General features: G+C 35.7%; 1 protein-coding gene across 3 annotated transcripts in view; it reads left to right on the forward strand.

Moving 5' to 3' along the window:
- SOS1 (SOS Ras/Rac guanine nucleotide exchange factor 1) overlaps positions 1–17,727 on the forward strand; it is a 149,797-nt gene that overhangs the window by 87,443 nt on the left and 44,627 nt on the right. For all 3 annotated transcript variants that reach the window (XM_042933187.1, XM_042933185.1, XM_042933186.1), the window contains exons 6-8: positions 472–615; positions 7,079–7,189; positions 7,266–7,364. In XM_042933187.1, the coding sequence (XP_042789121.1) occupies positions 472–615; positions 7,079–7,189; positions 7,266–7,364 (354 nt within the window). The remainder of the gene's footprint in view (positions 1–471; positions 616–7,078; positions 7,190–7,265; positions 7,365–17,727) is intronic.

Raw genomic sequence — 17,727 nt, forward strand, 5'->3', positions numbered from 1 at the left:
TACTGAAAAAGAAAAGAATATCTACAATTATTTGAGTAGACAATTAAAATATTCCTCCCTTTCCAACTACCTATCTGTGTAAAGCTAGATTTTCTTTGTATGCTTTAACCAAAACAATGTCTCACAACAGATTAAATACATATATATGAAAATCGAGCTACCTTCTATTAAGTCTATTAGAGATTTGCAAAAATGTAAAAAAGTGCCAGTCTTCTCACTGTTTTAAGGAATTAACAGTTTTCAAAAAAGTGCTATATATTGAGAACCACTGACCTTAAAGAAATATATTTGCAAATTGTACACCTTTGCAAAAAGAATTCTTGAGCTGTCTTTTGCTTACATTTCTAAGTTGTTAAAATTTCTCACTGTATTTGTCATGTTAAATTTTATGATTATAAAATGACTTATTGGCTTAAAATTTGTTTTTTATTCTATAGCCTAACTGAATTAATATGTTTTTCCTCCCGACAGGACGTAGAAAATATATTTAGTCGTATAGTAGATATACATGAACTTAGTGTAAAATTACTGGGCCATATAGAAGATACTGTGGAAATGACTGATGAAGGTAGTCCCCATCCCTTAGTAGGAAGCTGCTTTGAAGACTTAGCAGAGGTAAGTACTTTAATTATACACCCAAAAAAGTCCATATAAAAGCCCTACATTGCATTAAAATTGGAGTCTTAATTCATGTTTCCAGCTAAAATCATAGATATTAACTGATGACCACTCAGCTATATTGCCTGTTCCTCATAGGGTCATTGTCAACATTTGTTTCTATTGTCTTATGAAACCCACAAAAAAGTAGTCTCTTATCCATTATGAAAAAGGAGATCCCACCAAGGAGAGGCATTTACAGCTGACACTCAATCATCTGTCTTATATAGCAAAGCTAAGAAAAGTCCATGAATGCCCTGTCAGTGAAGAAGCCATGGAACTTGGATCTGAGGTTAGACTACTTGTGTTCTGGTCTAAATTCTGCTACTTACTAGTTGTATGTGACTGTGGGCAATTTATCTCAAATCTTTAAACCTCCATTTATATATATATATAAAATAGAGATAATAGTAGGGCTCAGGATTTTTGTGAAAATTAAAATAACCTACCTAAAATATTTAGCTAACCACCTTCACACAGTAAGCTATTCAATATATGATAACTATACGTTATAATTTGGAATAGTAGGAGTGAAGTGAATAGGAAAATCAGGTCTAGGACCTAGATGATTCAAATGCTGTGGGGGTGGAAAAATAGTGACCCTCTCCTTGGGTATTCAAATGCTACAGTATATGAGTTAGTCCTAATAAGTTCGCATTGGTAGTCATTCTGAAATTTTTAGCTCTTCCTTTGTTCTTACTCTAAAATCCACAAACACAGAGTTGAGTTTGTAAAATAAAAAATTTAAGATTTTCAGGCAGAATAGCTTAAGCTTCACTAACAGCCCCTCTACTCTTGCTTCAAACACATAGAAGTCATAGAGTATATTTTTTTTTAAAAAAAAGGAATATATATATATATGGGGTGCCCAGGTGCCTCAGTCAGTTTAGTATCTGACTCTTGGTTTCAGCTCAGGTCATGATCCCAGGATCATTGGATCGAGCCTCGTGTTGGGCTCCTCACTGAGTGTGGATCCTGCTTGAGATTCTCTCTCTCCCTCCCTCCCCCTCTGCTCCTCTTCCCCACTGTGTGCTCTCTCTCTCTCAAAAATAAATAAATAGATATTTTTTATAAACTTAAAAAGAAGGAATATGCATAACTGGACTAAAAAATAAGATCAGTAGTAGAGTAGAAATAGAGTAGGCATTCAAGGTAATGATCTCTGGTAGCTGAGTGTTCAACTCTTAAGGATAATGAAGATTAAATGTGCTCCATGAAAGTGAGCAAGATTTCTTGTTTCAAGACCCTGATTGTAAGAGGATGCCAGAGAAATCTGTCAATTTCCTGCCTGCAAAGTTTTATAGAAAGTTGTAGACTTGAGGTGGGGGAACAGAAACACTACCTTATAACAAATATACTTTAAAACTTAACAAATTATCCCACAATATTAAGCCAATGTGACTACAGAGCCTGAGACCCAAAAATCACAGAACAGGTTCTGGTCTGAAAGAATGATCATAAAGAGATGGGAGAGAAAAAAAGGAAACCAAACATTAGAAGCCTCCCCTTAAGAAATCTCTAATATGCAATTCCAAAATACAGGACAAATAATAATGCTTAGTGTGATATCTAACAAAATCAACAATTAGGAAAAAAATCATTCCAGATGAAATTAATTTTGTGCAATAGACATATGAAGACTTTAAAAGAAGTTTAGGAGGCTCAAAGAGATAAATGAAGAAATATTTATAAATAAGACATTGTGAAGCAAAAATAAGTGGAGGGAAAATAAGAACAGGTAGCTATCAAAAGAAACAATTAGGGGCTCCTGGGTGGCTCAGTCAGTTAAGGGTTCGACTCTTGATCTCAGCTCAGGTCTTGCTTGATCTTAGGGTCATGAGTTCAAGCCCTGCTTTGGGATCTGTGCTGGGCGTGAAGCCTACTTAAAAAGGGACGTGGGTGTATGCCTGGGTGGCTCAGTTGGTTAAGCATCTGGCTTTGCCTCAGATTATGATCTCACAGTTTGTGAGTTTGAGCCCCACATCAGGCTGTCTGCTGTCAGCCCAGAGCCCACTTCACATCCTCTACCCCACCCCCACCCCATCTACCCTTCCTCTGCTCACGCATATGTGTGCACTCTCTCAAAACCAAATAAAAACTTAAAAATAATTAGGGATATTGGAAATTAAATATAAATAAAAACTCACTATGTAGCCAACATTTGCTAGACCTGGTTCAAAGAGAAAATTTATGAATTGGAAAAAGGAATTGAGGAATTCACTGAAAATGTGACACACAGAAACCACGATTAGAATATGATCCTCTTAGAACAGCTAAGAGTAATGAAGTCTACACTGAAAGACTTTCATATTGTCTAATAGGAGTTTCAGATAAAGAATGGTGGAGAAGAATAATTTGAAGGGGTAAAAGCTGAGCATTTTCCAGAAATGAAGACATGAGTTCCCAGGTCAAAAATGAATTCCAAATAGTGGGCAGGATAAATAAAAATAAACCTACAGTCAAAAACCGTTACAGTGAAACTATGGATCAAGGATAAAGAGAAAATCTTAAAAGCTGTAAGAGAGAAAAGAGTACTACTTGAAAAGGAACTATAATTAGAATGACAGAAGACTTCTCTTTAACAATAGAGGCTAACAGTCAGTTGAGGAATATCTTCAAGTACTAAGGGAAAATAGAATTTTCTGTCCAACTAAACTTTTATTCAAGAGTGAGTTCAAAATTTAAAATAATAAAGCTTGCGGAAGCAAATGTGAGAGATCTTCATGACCTTAGAATAAGCAAAGATTTTTAAAACAAGACACCAACACCATAAAAGAAAAGATTGATAAGCTAGATTTCATTAAATGTAAGAACATGTGTTCAGCAGGGGTGCCTGGGTGGCACAGTCCCTTAAGCATCTGACCCTTGATTTCAGCTCGGGTCATCATCTTGTGGTTCATGGGTTTGAGCCCTGTGTCAGGCTCTGCACTGACAGTGTGGAGCCTGCTTGGGATTCTGTGTGTCCCTTTCTTCCCGCCCATCCCCTGCTCACGTGCATGTGCTTGTGTGTGCTCTCTCTCAAAAATAAATCAATGTTTATTTAAAAAAAAACTGGTTATCTATATGGAAAGAAAAAACTCCTTCCTTAGCTCACTTCATACCCAAGTTCTCAACAGATTAAAAATCTAAAAAACAAAAAGCAAATTTTGAAAGTTTGGAAGAGAGGGGCACCTGGGTGGCTCAGTCAGTTAAGTGTCTGATTCTTGATTTCAACTAAAGGTCGTGATCTCACAGTTCATGAGATCAAGCCCCGCGTTGGGCTCCATGCTGACAGCACAGAGCCTGCTTGGGATTCTCTCTCTCTGCCCCTCCCCCACTTGTACACACATTTTCTCTTTCTCTCTCAAATAAACTTTTAAAAAATTCAGAAGACAATATAGGAGAATATATTTATGACTTTGAGATAGAAAAGCTTTCTTGGGGCACCTGGGTGGTTCAGTCAGTTAAGCAACTGACTTCAGCTCAGGTCACGATCTCATGGTTCATGAGTTCAAGCCCCACGTCGGGTTCTGTGCAGACAAATCAGAGCCTGGAGCCTGCTTCGGATTCTGTGTCTCCCTCTGGCTCTCTGCCTCTCTGCCTGCCTCTCTCTCTCTCTCTCTCTCTCTCTCTCTCTCAAAAATAAATAAATATTAAAAAACTATATTTAAAAAGAAAAGTTTTCGTAAAGAACCTAGAGAGTGCAAGCCATAAAAGATTAAAGTTTTTAAACTTCTATTCACAAAAAGACACTATAAAGTTATGAGAATATGAAAGAATGAAGTTGAACTTTGTGCCTCACACCATATACAAACATAAAATAGATCTAATGTAAGAGCTAAAATTATAAAACTCTTAGAAGAGAGCATGGCTAAATCTTCACAACCTTGGCTTTGGCAAAGGATTCTTAGATGTGACAACCAAAGCATGAGCTACAAAACAAAAAAATACATAATTTGGACTTGGGTGGTAATGGGAGGGAGTGAGGTATGATTCTAAAGGGGCAATGAGAGATCCCTGTGGTGATGGAAATGTTCTGTACTTCACTACATCAATGTCAGTGGCCAAGTTGTGATATTGCACTATATTGTACTATTGGAAGATGTTACCTTTGTGGGAAACTGAGTAGTGTGCACACAGGATCTTTCTATATTATTTCTTACAATTGCATGTGAATCTAAACTATCTCAAAAAAAGTATATTTATTCAATACAATGTTAAAGAATTTAGAATAAATGAGTGGAAGAAACTACATTAATCCAAATGGATAAGTCTTGGACATAAGTTTGAATGTAAAGTACAAATTGCAGAAGCATAAATACATTACGATATTTATATAAAGTTTGAAAGCATTGCCTTATTTCTTGATACATGTGTAATTATATAAAAACATACATGGAAATGATAAAATTCAAATTCAGGATAATGATTTCCTGTGGGGATCAGCAGGGGAGGAGATAAGCTTGTGAAAGAAGGATCAATTACCACTAAACTGTCTTTCTTTTTTTTTTTAAAGAAATTATTATTTCTTTTATTATATTATTATTTATTGTATTATAAAATGTTGAAATTATAAAATGTTGAAATTTTTGGAGCTGAATGGTGAATATAGTTACATTAGTTGTTCTAATGTAGTTTTCTGTATGTTTAGAATATTCTACATTTTTAATCATTAATATACAATTGTGTATATTGATCATTGTTTTGTGAATCTTGTATTGAGTTTTAATCAGTAAACTAATCATGTATTAACTTATATAAGGATATAAGGAAAATCATGTATTAACTTATATAAGGATTCTTAGTAGTGCTAAGAGTTCTACAAATTTATGCTCAAGGATAAAACTATGTGATGAGAGGTTGGATTCCCAGTTGGCGATTTTTTTCCCTTTTGAGATTAGCCAGGTAAAATTATAATACTGCATACTGTTTATTCAGTACTTTATATGTGCGTGCACTGTTTGTAAGCATTTTGCATGTTATCATTTAATTCCTAAAGCAACCCCTTGAGAGTAGGTATTATCCACATTTTCCAGTGAAGAAACTGGCTTTGTTTATCAGAGCTCACATAGCTAATAAGTAGTACAATCAGAATTAGAATCTGAGTCCCTGTGACTCTAAAGTTAGGCTTTTAAGCCACTTTACGGCCTTTATGTATATAGTTGTCATAAAAATTCTATAGTACATTTGAGTTTATTGAAAGAGGAGGAATGCAAACATTATCTTCTGTACAAGATAATTTCTAGAGTTCAGGAGACCCAAGATAAAAGCATCAAATCACATTTTTATTCCTCTCTCCCATTTACTCTGTCCATACCTGACTCCTTGTTATTGCTGAAACCTTACTATCCCTTCTTGTAAAACCTACAGTGGACTGCAATTTCCAGTTTACATTATTATAGAAATTTTTACTTGGGAAAGTAGTTGAAGGAGTTGAAATTGGGAAATGAATTAGGAACCAGTTCAAGGAATTCAGGATGACTTAGAACTATATAAGCCATATTGTGTTTCACAAAGAATAGAACTCCAGTCTCCTGATTTCTGATCTTATATTGTCATTATTCAATCTTAAAAAAAAAAATCTAAGAAACATTAAGGGTAATTAACACAAACATCATTTGTTCTGTCAGTCCTTTCTGTACTCCTCCACTAGATGTCCTCTTCCTCTTTCTAGAATTACCCTTCCTAGAAATGAGCTCTTGCAAGAAACTAGAGTACTGTTTTCATAATAGTTTCTTAAACCATAAATAAGTTAGAGCATAGGATGGCTTCTGCTAAAATCATGACGCTTATTCTCTTGTTCCTCAGGAATCATCAAAACCAATAGATTACAACCTAACCATTAAAATTGTTTAGTCTATTAACGATTGATGATAGAATTTTTGGGCAGTTTCGATTAAACTCTTGTTTAATTGCTTGTGAAAACCATAACAATGAATTTTAGATGCTATAAACTGTTACCTCTGGCTTACAGAATGTGAAAGTAAAAGTCTACCACTAAGAAATAACCTTGAGAAAATAAATGTTGGGCATCTGTATTCTAAAGGTTTATTATATACTTTACTTCATTGTAGATATCTATATTTTTGTTGTTCAGGCTAAACTTTGTTTTCTGGAACCAAAAGTCTGCCCATTCTTATGACTGTTTTTGTTGAAAATGCTCTACTAGAATCCTTGATGGGAAGTATCATAAAATACAAGAATGCCATTATTCATCAGAAAGAACTGATTTACTTACTCTCTTACTGGAGAATATTAAACTTATCCTATAACAATTATAATTAATGGCCATGTAATTTTGTTTAGAGGCTTTAAGAGAAGTACCTAATTGTGCTAGCTTAGATGTACCCATAATTTCATCTGTCTGTATTTCTGGTGGTAGGTTATTTATGTTTTAACTTGGAGAAAGTTTATTTATGTTTTACCTTCTTTATTTTCTAAGGAACTGGCATTTGATCCATATGAATCATATGCTCGAGATATCTTACGGCCTGGTTTTCATGATCGTTTCCTTAGTCAGTTATCAAAGCCAGGAGCAGCACTCTATTTACAGGTATAGTAATTTTTAAATCAAGATATATGATGTCTGAAAAGTAATCTTAAAAAAAATTAATCACTTTTTTTTTTAGTCAATAGGCGAAGGTTTCAAAGAAGCTGTTCAATATGTTTTACCCAGGCTACTTCTAGCCCCTGTTTACCACTGTCTGCATTACTTTGAGCTTTTGAAGGTAAGATAACTCTTACTGCTATTTATAAAACATTCAAATATGATGCAATTTTTTTTTACCAGTTTGTGAATTATTATGTGAGCACCCATGAATATTAGTCTATATCTATTTTCTTTTTCTAGTTAAGAAGCAAATGTAGGGGTGCCTGGATGGGTTAGTTGGTTAAGTTATCTGACTCTTGATTTCTGCTCGGGACATGATCTCACAGTCATGAGATCAAGCCCCCCCACTGGGCATGGAGCCTGCTTGTGATTCTTCTCGCCCTCTCCTTCTGCCTTTCCCTCTCCTCCCCCTCTTTCTATAAAAGAAAAAAAAAAAAAGGGCAATGTAAGTGAATCTGCAAAAAAGTGGTGCGTTTTCTCTAGTTTCAGGAGTGAATTTGAAAGGAATCATCAGATATTTTAATCTTGTGCCCTTTTTGTTTACATGGCCAATTGTTTGGAAACAACCTTGGATATACGCATCCATAAAATCTAGCAAAAAGCAAACAGCTGCAGTATTTTTCATATACATGGACTATAGGCAGGTAAAAACCGACAGGAATACAAAATTACTAACTTAATCATCTGAATAAGACTAAGTGTACATAATTGAGTTTGAGGTTATCATGTATGCTTTCTCTTAAATGAAAAAATAGAAAATTTAACACTTGAAATCTCCACACCTTTCTTAGGTTTTATTGGTAATAAAAAGTACAAGATTAGCAAAATAATTGAGGGAAAACATGTCTGAGTTTAATTTCAACACCATAATAACCATGTATTTATAGAGAAGATTAAATTGAGGATCAACAGAATGATAAGATTGTAGTTGATGTAATTTCATTTATAATAGTGCAGTGTTTATCATGATAATAAGCTTTATTTTAGAAAATAAGAACACTAACAACTTTAATCTGAAGGCTCGCATGGTTGGACTTTGGCTATATGTTAAAGTTAAACATTAAATTTTTTAATGTTCCTTGATTTTTGTGTAGTAGACCAATTTGAAGATTGGTCCTTTTTCCCCTTACCATCACAAATATTACAAAAATTGTAGCCCCAAATGCTTAAGTACAGGAATTGTGTGGGAAAGGATTACAGATAAAAACTTAGAACTGAGGGGCACTTGGGTGGCTCAGTTGGTTGAGCTTCCAACTTCGGCTCAGGTCCTGATCTCACAGTCTGTGAGTTCGAGTCCCATGTTGGGCTCTGTGCTGACAGCTCAGAGCCTGGAGCCTGCTTCAGATTCTGTGTCTTCCTCTCTCTCTGACCCTCCCCAATTCATGCTCTGTCTCTCTCTGTCTCAAAAATAAACATTAAAAAAATAATAATAATAAAATAAAAAAAAACTTAGAACTGAATAGTGCAGTTGAGTGGAAAACTTAGGATCAAAAATTGAGAAATGGTGGGGCGCCTGGGTGGCTTGGTCGGTTAAGCGGCCGACTTCGGCTCAGGTCATGATTTCGCGGTCCGTGAGTTCGAGCCCCGCGTCAGGCTCTGTGCTGACAGCTCAGAGCCTGGAGCCTGTTTCAGATTCTGTGTCACCCTCTCTCTGACCATGACCTCTCTCTGATTCATGCTCTGTCTCTCTCTCTCTCTCAAAAATAAATGTTAAAAAAAATTTTTTTTTAACTGAGAAATGTTAAAATTAAGAGATTATTTATCCTCCCCAAATAGTCTGTTTTTTTTTAATGCTACACAAAACAAATTGGAAAAGGCAAATATAAATTGTGCTACATCATACACTTTAAACACTCACTAGTGACCCTCACATAGTGTGCCAGAAATTCTTTGTAAAGAAATCTGCTCCTCAGACCCCTTCTGCAAACATCTTGTATACATTTGTTAATGGCTTTGGTTCGCTGCCTTTACGTTTGGGAGCTGGACAATATCAAACGTCTGCTACTGTGGATAATTTGTCTTCTTTTTTTCATGTTTTGCATTTATTTTAACTGCTATATGCTTCAAACTATCTATCTATCTATCTATTTATTTAAAATGTTAATTTCTTGAGAGAGAAAGAGAGAGAACAAGCGGGGGGGGGGGGGGGGCAGAGAGGGAGGCAGAAAGAGAGAGAGAGCAGGCTCCACACTCATCTCAGAGTCCGATGTGGGGCTCAATCTCACAACCACAAGATCATGACCTGAGGCAAAATCAAAAGTCTGATGCTTAACCGACTGAGCCACCCAGGTACCCCATCAGACCATTTTTTATACTGCCTATAAGCTGATGTCTTTCTTTTTTTTAATTTTTTTAATGTTTATTTATTTTTGAGAGAGAGAGACAGAGCATGAGCAGGGGATGGACAGAGACAGAGGGAGACGCAGAATCCAAAGCAGGCTCCAGGCTCTGAGCTGTCGGCACAGAGCCTGATGCAGGGCTTGAACTCATGGACTGTGAGATCATGACCTGAGCCGAAGTCGGACACTTAACCGACTGGGCCACCCAGGCGCCCCTGAGCTGATGTCCTAATACGAGCAATAAGAGAAGATTTAGAAAACAGCTTCTATCATAAAAATAAGCGCAACAGAGGTCTATCTAGCTTCCATTCCCTTAAACTAGATTTCTAAATTTAGACATTCTTATCCAGAAACCATGGGTTCAAAGCAGTGAGCTAAATGGTATTATGGCTGACTACAGATGTTAAATGTCTAAAGTTAAGCATAGGATAGTGTAATTCAAGAGCCATTGTAGTAAAAACACAATTAACAGCTGGCTATTGTACTATTCCAGTTTTAAATTTTAAATCAATCAAACTGCTGTGAGGTGCGTTTATAATTTTGGTAATTTTCTCTTTGATAAGAATAGTTTTGAAAGGTGTTTTATTTTTATAAATGAGCTATCCTAACATTTTTTTAGGGTTGATATCCTGTTTAAAGTTTCAGACTCCTTTCCATCCTTCAGATTTTAACTTGCTTTTACATTATTCTTGCATTTTCTGCCATTTTTCTTTAATTTCCTCTCCTTCTGGAACTCTAGTTACATATATGTTGAACCACTTTATGTTGTCCCACAGATCTATAAGATTGTTCGTTTTTCTTAAATCTTATTCTTTGTTCTTCAAATTAGTAATTTTTATTGATCTATCAATAGAACTGTTAGTATCTTGCTTACTCTTGAATTTCCATTTGGATTTTGTTTTACAGTTTCCACAGACTCTCTATCTGTCCATTCAGTAAGACCATGTTTTCCTTTAATTCTTTGAACATGATCAGAAAAGCCACTTTGAAGCCTTTCTTAAATCCAACATCTGGGTCCACTTGGTGTCAGTTTCTATTAACTGACTTTTTTTCCTTGAACATGAGTTATATTTTCCTGTTGTTTGTTAGTTAACAACTCTGGATTCTATAGTGTTGAGGATTGTGGGATTCTTGTTTTTGGATTGTTGGTTTTTTACGCTAGTAGACAGTTAACTTTCCTGGACTCAGCTGCAAATTTGTCTCTTCTGTGTTATACAGCAGCTGATATCTCTGTTTACTTTCTAGGATTTCCATATGATGCTTTTTTAGCCTGATTCTCTTGGATCTTCCCTACACATGTATGATTTGGTAGTCAGATAAGTGTGTGGGCAGAGATGATGTTCAGATTTGTGGGCACAGTCTCTGTGGTTCCCTTATACTTGGAGATTTCATCCTTAATTTCCAGCCATTCTCTCAGCTTTAAACGTTATCCCCTGGCATGTGAAACCAGTAAGGCTTCAGTTTTCTGCTGCCTGAGCTGTGTATAATTTGGGGAATAAACACAGTTTTTTTGTTGTTTTAATTTTTTTTAATGTTTATTTTTGAGAGGGGGGAGGGACAGAGAGAGAGGGAAACACAGAATCTGAAGCTAGTTCCACGCTTGAGCTGTCAGCACAGAGCCTGATGTGGGGCTCAATCTCACAAGCCATAATAAGATCATGACCCGAGGCAAAGTCGGCCGCCAAACCAACTGAGCCACCCATGCGCCTCTGTAATTTCTTTTATTACTGCATGTTTCAGACTAGAAATTGAACTTAGCTTCAATCTGCTAAAACTATTAGTCTTTTTATAGAAGGAAGATACTCTGATAGGTATACAGAAAGCTGAAGAGCACATATTTAGCATCTGCTAAAAGTGTTAAAGTATTACTTTAAAAAAAAACAGCAAAAATAAATAAAAAGCAGCTTTATTGAGACATAATTTCCATGCCAAGTGTTCTCCATTAAAATGTACTGAAAAAAAAAAAAGAACAAATTCAGCTCCAAGGACCTGTAGGGAAGGAAATTTTTCTTCAACCCACTTACTGGGTCTGAAAAGTAAACTGACAAAGACTAACAGGAGAAAAAGCATACAACTTTATTTATTCATACAAGTTTATTTGATGTCACTTTTACATGATACAGGAGCATTGGCGCACTGAATATTTAAGGTGAAGGAACTTAAGAAAACAGAAGCAAGAAGGTCATTGATCTGTTTTCTAAAACCCCTTCGACTTAAAATATTTAATATGTCAAGGTGCTATTTGGGGGGGTAGCATGTCCTGAAACCCACCACTCCTTTCATCTCCTCCCACCCCCAATCCCATCATTTACTCATGAAATTGCTCTGGATAAAGCAGTGACCCCTTTGCTATTAGGTAATAAACTGCCACACCAAACGTTGATTATGGCAACATGAAAAAAATTAGGAACTTATGCAGTTCTCATTAGAATTAAAAGGATTCAATGAAGAGAGGGGTATAAAAAGGGAAATGTAGAGGGACGCCTCGGTGGCTCAGTCAGTTAAATGTCTGACTCTTGATTTCGGCTCGAGTCATCATCTCACGTTCCTGAAATAAAGCCCCGCATTGGGCTCTGCCCTGACAGTGCAGTCTGCTTGGGATTCTCTTTCTCTCTTTCTCTCTCTCTCTGCCCCTTCTCCCACGGGCATGTGCTTACTTGTGCTCTCTCTCTCTCTCTCTCTCAAAATAAATAAACATTAAAAAAAAGGGGGGAACGTGGAAATGTAGGCTGTTTATTATCCAACTGTTTATTGAACAACTTTGCTTGTTTATTATGTAAGCACGTCAAATTCACTTTCTTCAAAACTCACTATCTTTTCTAGCAAAAGTACTCTTTCTGTGCTCACTCTCTCATGAGCAGCCCCCACTATCCATCTTGCTGCTCAGTAGAAACCTGAGAGTCCTTGGGGCTTCAGTCAGTTAAGCCACCTTGGGGCGGTTCAGTCAGTTAAGCGTCTGACTTTGGCTCAGGTCATGATCTCACAGTTCGTGAGTTCAAACCCCGCGCAGGCTCTGTGCTGACAGCTCAGAGCCTGGAGCCTGCTTCAGATTCTGTGTCTCCCTCTCCCTCTGCCCCTCCCCCACTCATACTTTGTGTCTGTCTCTCTCAAAAATAAATAAAAATTAAAAAAAAAACCAAAAAACCCAAGAGTCTTCAACTCTTCTCTCTCATTCTTTCTGTCACATCCATTTAGTCACCAAGTAAGTCCTTTTCGTTCTTGAAAAGGATCTTCTTTTAGATTCATCTTTTCGTTTCCTCTCAATACTCTGAAGGCCATGATCATCTTATCTCTATTATTGAAAGTCTCCCTTTAGTTTTGCCTTTTCCATCTCCCTTCCCTACACAATCTGCTCTTGAGGAGCTAAGTAAACCAAAGTCATCCTTCTAAATTGCAAATTTGATCATGTTAGTCACTAGCTTAAAACCCTTAATGGCTCCCCATTGCCGCAGGTTAATGTCCAAGTTCCTAATAAAGCCTGAGGTTGACCCATCACTTCTCTCCAACTTCTTTTCTTCCCACCCACCAGGCTCTACTCTTCAGCTAGTTTCTCTCAGTCCTGGTCCCTAAAAATCTCTCAATCACACATATTATTTCATCTGCCTATTTTAAATTCTTTTACCAATGTTTCCCCATTCTTATTCTTCAGTTCCTATAGTCATTTCCTTCTGGAACCCTTCTTCTTGCTGTGTATTTCCAGAAGGCTATATTTCCCCCATTACATAACACTTTGTCATTCATTTCTCTTCTCTTCCATGCTTTAAGCTAACAGTAGGGACCAAATGGGCTTGCTCACCATCATATTTTCATTGCTATAAATATGGATGGTTAATTAAATATTTGCTAAATTAATTCCAGTTGGGACCTGATTGGCTTTGCCTTGTTGATCTGCCCTTTTGAGGTTTTTTTTCCACTCAGCTACTATTAATGTTCTAGTTTCTAAAAGACAAAAGACATCTACTTCATTATCTCAATAAAATTTGTGACTTTCCTGAAACATCTTTGAGAATATTGCTTTTATTTCCTAATAGTGAATTATAAGTCATGTTATAATTTATATTTTAAGATTTCATTTTTATATTTTCAACCACTGGCTAATTTTATAAAGATACTACTTTATTTAACTTACAACTGTAGAAGAAGTATACATTTATGCCATAAATTTATACTGTTTATTCCATGTATTATATGCAGCTTTGGTAATGATCATCTGCTCACTTGTCTTGGGGGAAAATGAGGGTTTCTTTAGGCTGATTAAGTAAAAGAAGATTACATTTTGTTAATATCATTAACATCACTTCCTGGTTGAAATTTCATATATTATAATAGAGTTATTTGCATATATGAAATCACTAACTTAAAAAATAACTTTGAGGGGAAAGGAGGGAACTGGTTATGAAATGTACTTTCTTGGGGTGCCTGGGTGGTGCATTTGGTTAAGTGTCTGACTTCGGCTCAGGTCATGATCTCGTGGTTTGTGGGTTCAAGCCCCACATCGGGCTCTGTGCTGACAGCTCAGAGCCTGGAGCCTGCTTCAGATTCTGTGTCTCCCTCTCTCTCTGCCCCTGCCCCTGCCCCACTCGCACTCTGTCTCTCAAATATAAATAAAATTAAAAACAAAAAAGTTTAAATTTAAAAAAATATATTTTTTAAGATTTTTTTAATGTTTATTTATTTATTTTTGAGAGAGAGAACAAGCCAAGGGAAGAGCAGAGAGAGAGGGAGAGAGAAATCCCAAGCAGGCTCCATGCTTTTGGTGCAGAGCCCAACATGGGGCTCGAAGTCCCGAGCTGTGAGATCATGACCTGAGCTGAAACCAAGGGTCAGACGCTTAACCAAATAAGCCACCCAGGCATATCCTGAAATGTACTTTCTGACTTAACAAGTAATATGAGCAATTTAAAGCTGAAGATAATCTCTAAATCTCATTTTAGTTAAGAATTTCATCTTTTTCACCCATAGCTTTTAGTTGTGCTGCTACTATAAAAGAATAGTTGAGGGTCATTGCCTTTCTTTGCTCAGCCTTTAAAGGGATATTTAGGTTAAAGCATAGCAAAGAGTCGGGAGCAGTGGTTTAATTAGTTGGTTTCTGGATAATTTGGATAATATTCCATACATTTGTTAACAGGACTAGTAAATTAAATTTACTGTTTGACCATATATTTTCCACTTTGTAATCTGTTCTTAGCATCTCATCAAAGAGTATACAAGTAACCACTCCACAATCAAAATGTGATCCTCATCTTTGCTTGTGTTTTCCCATTCTGTGATAAACTCTCTATATACACGCAACATTTAAGACAAAGACAGATCTTTATTTTATGTCCCAAACCGTAGATAATTACATTTTTCTTGATTCTATATTTTGCCATCCTGTGCACTGCATGCAGTTTACCTATCTGAATGGGCTAGATCTTATTTGGTGAATATTTTCTAAATAGGTATTTCAAACTTATTTTGGTGTTTTGGTTAGTATATTGAAAAGCCCTTGAACTCAGGGTCAGAAATCCTGGGTCTTGCCTGCCTCTGCCATCAAGTAATGGCAATTCCTTCATTTTAAATAATCTAGTGTTGGAAAAAGTAATTTCTAGAAATAAAAACATGAGTTCAAAGGGTTTTTTTTTTTTTTTTAACCAAAGGAAACCATTACATGTTTGTGAATTAGTTGGACTCCTATAAAATGCATCAGGTGTAACACTTTATTTTTTGTATGTAAACAATCTTCAGTTTTGTCTCCTTTTCCAGTTCACAGCTTCTTAAATTTAAACCCATTTAAACCCTGGAAACTTCCCAGGGTTTCCTTTGGACACGCAGTACCCCATGTTGATTTCTGCCCCTTCACTTATTTCTAAAGGACCAAGAAAAAGTAATCACTGGTATAAGTGGATCCTTTCTTTTGAGAATATAAATTTTATCAACACTATAGAGCAATGAGTTTTCACTGTGCTTTGGAATATGATTCTGTGGATTATTTTAAATATAATCTCATATACAGCAATTTAACCTCAAGACTTGATCATTTTTAACTATTTAAGCAGAACTGTATTTGTAAAATTAAATTGTTGCTGTTGCACAATGTTATTAAATAGGTACCCATGACAAGCATGGTATTGAACATCACTTTGGTAAAAAGAGGATGCTGCTTTGTGGAGTCTTATTTACATACTGATTGCCACTGCTTTGTTTCTGTAGCAACAATAAGCCACCTCTTTGATGGTAGTTAACTTCAACTATTCTGCACCAATGCCCAGTTTAAGTCAGCTATGTTAAGCAAAAGTGCCTATAAGAAAGGTCATTTATTACATTGAAATTTATTTTAGATGCTTGACTAATGCTGTGAAGGTAAAAATTACATTTAAAAATTACTTCATGGGGCGCCTGGGTGGCTCAGTCAGTTGAGTGGCCAACTCTTGGTTTTGGCTTGGATCATAGTCTCACAGTTCGTAAGTTTGGATCCCCACATAGGGCTCCGTGCTGACAATGTAGAAACTGCTTGGGATTCTCTCTCTCTCTCTGCTCTGCGCACTCTCTCTCAAAATAAATAAATAAACTTTAAAATAAAATCTTTTAAAAAAAACTTAAAAATTACTTTATTAGTAAAGATTTATGGGTTTTGACATAGACTTTGGGTTTGGGGTTTTAGAATGTATTAACAATATTTTTGAGATACTGGTATATTCTGTATGTGAAATGCTATCGTTAAATGATAGATAAATGACCCAGAATCTTCAAACATTTATGGAATAGAAAACTAAATACATGCCGAAATGCATTTGTTACTTTCATAGTTCTTTTTATGTATGTTAAAACTGTGTTTTGTATGACTTTAGGTTTGTTTGCCTGAATTAATAATACAAAAAATACCACAGGATAGAATATGAAGGACTCAATATTCTGTTCCCTGTTGGTGCCAACTCTTTAAAACTAAAAACTCTCCATGTGTCTTATTGACTTGAATATCTGAGCAATTAAATTCTGAAACAACTCAGTGAAATAGTTCTCATTTGTGGTGCTCTCATTATGCCATGTAGAATTCTGCCTCTTTTTCATGAACATTGCTTTCAGTGTGAGATTGCTGACTTGGAAGTAAGGGTTAACAGTAACATTTTATTTGTCTCCCAAAATTCTGCCATATGAGAGGTGAATAGTTTTAGAGTGATAGGGACGGAAGGTATTTTGAGAGATTACCCAAAGTCCAGCCTTCAGCTTACCAGTAATAGCCGTTAAGTAAAAATCTAGTAGCTGTCTTTCATGAACACTTGGCCATTGACTTCCTTTAATCTAGCTGGCCATAGTGAAGAACAATACTATGAGTAAGTGATATCTGAGTATCTTCTGATATATATAGATATATGAGATATATGTATATTTTAAGTCTTTTATCCTTTGGGGGGAGAACCATTTTTTTACCCGTTTTATCTGGGGGATTATTGTGAATAGATTTTTATTTTACTAACACAATTGAGACTGAATATTTTTCTAAAAAGTGTAGTTTGCACCTTTTAGTTGAAAGTATGGTGAGTTTTTAATAATGAATATAAGAAATTTGGATGATAAAAGCTGAGCATTAAATAGACTTTACAATACGGTATTTATAACTTATGGAATACTTGAGCATTTAAGGTATTTTAAGTAAATTATTTTTAGAAAAACGGTTTAGGGCTTTGAGTAAGAAATAAGTTTACTTTTCACAAATCATCAGAATGTGTATATAGTCTTTAGCAGAACTGAAAAGGAATTTGTTGTTGATCTTTAAGGAATATCTTTCAAGAACATAAAATCCTTAGAGTCATAATGAATAATTACTCTCATTAAAAAGTAAACCTTTACAAGGTACTTTGAATATTTTGTGGTTTTATTTCTCCTGTCTTTTCCTTTGTCATAAAGAGTAAATGTTCTTAAATATTGCATGAAAACTATTGGTAAATGCTATTTCTTAACTTTTTCTTTTTGGTAGCCAGAAGCAGGTTTATAAGTTTACTGAATTCTTGTTACTTATTGTAACTCATACCTTGCTCAGTTAACTGCTTGCTTCAATTATAGCCACCTGTTGTATTGATAACTGGTAGTAATTGATGACTCAATCCTTATTAAGCACAGACTTTTGCCACCAGTAGAAAATGTGCTTGGGTTTCACTAATA

This window comes from Panthera leo, chromosome A3 (assembly GCF_018350215.1).
Source record: "Panthera leo isolate Ple1 chromosome A3, P.leo_Ple1_pat1.1, whole genome shotgun sequence".
NCBI lineage: Eukaryota > Metazoa > Chordata > Mammalia > Carnivora > Felidae > Panthera > Panthera leo.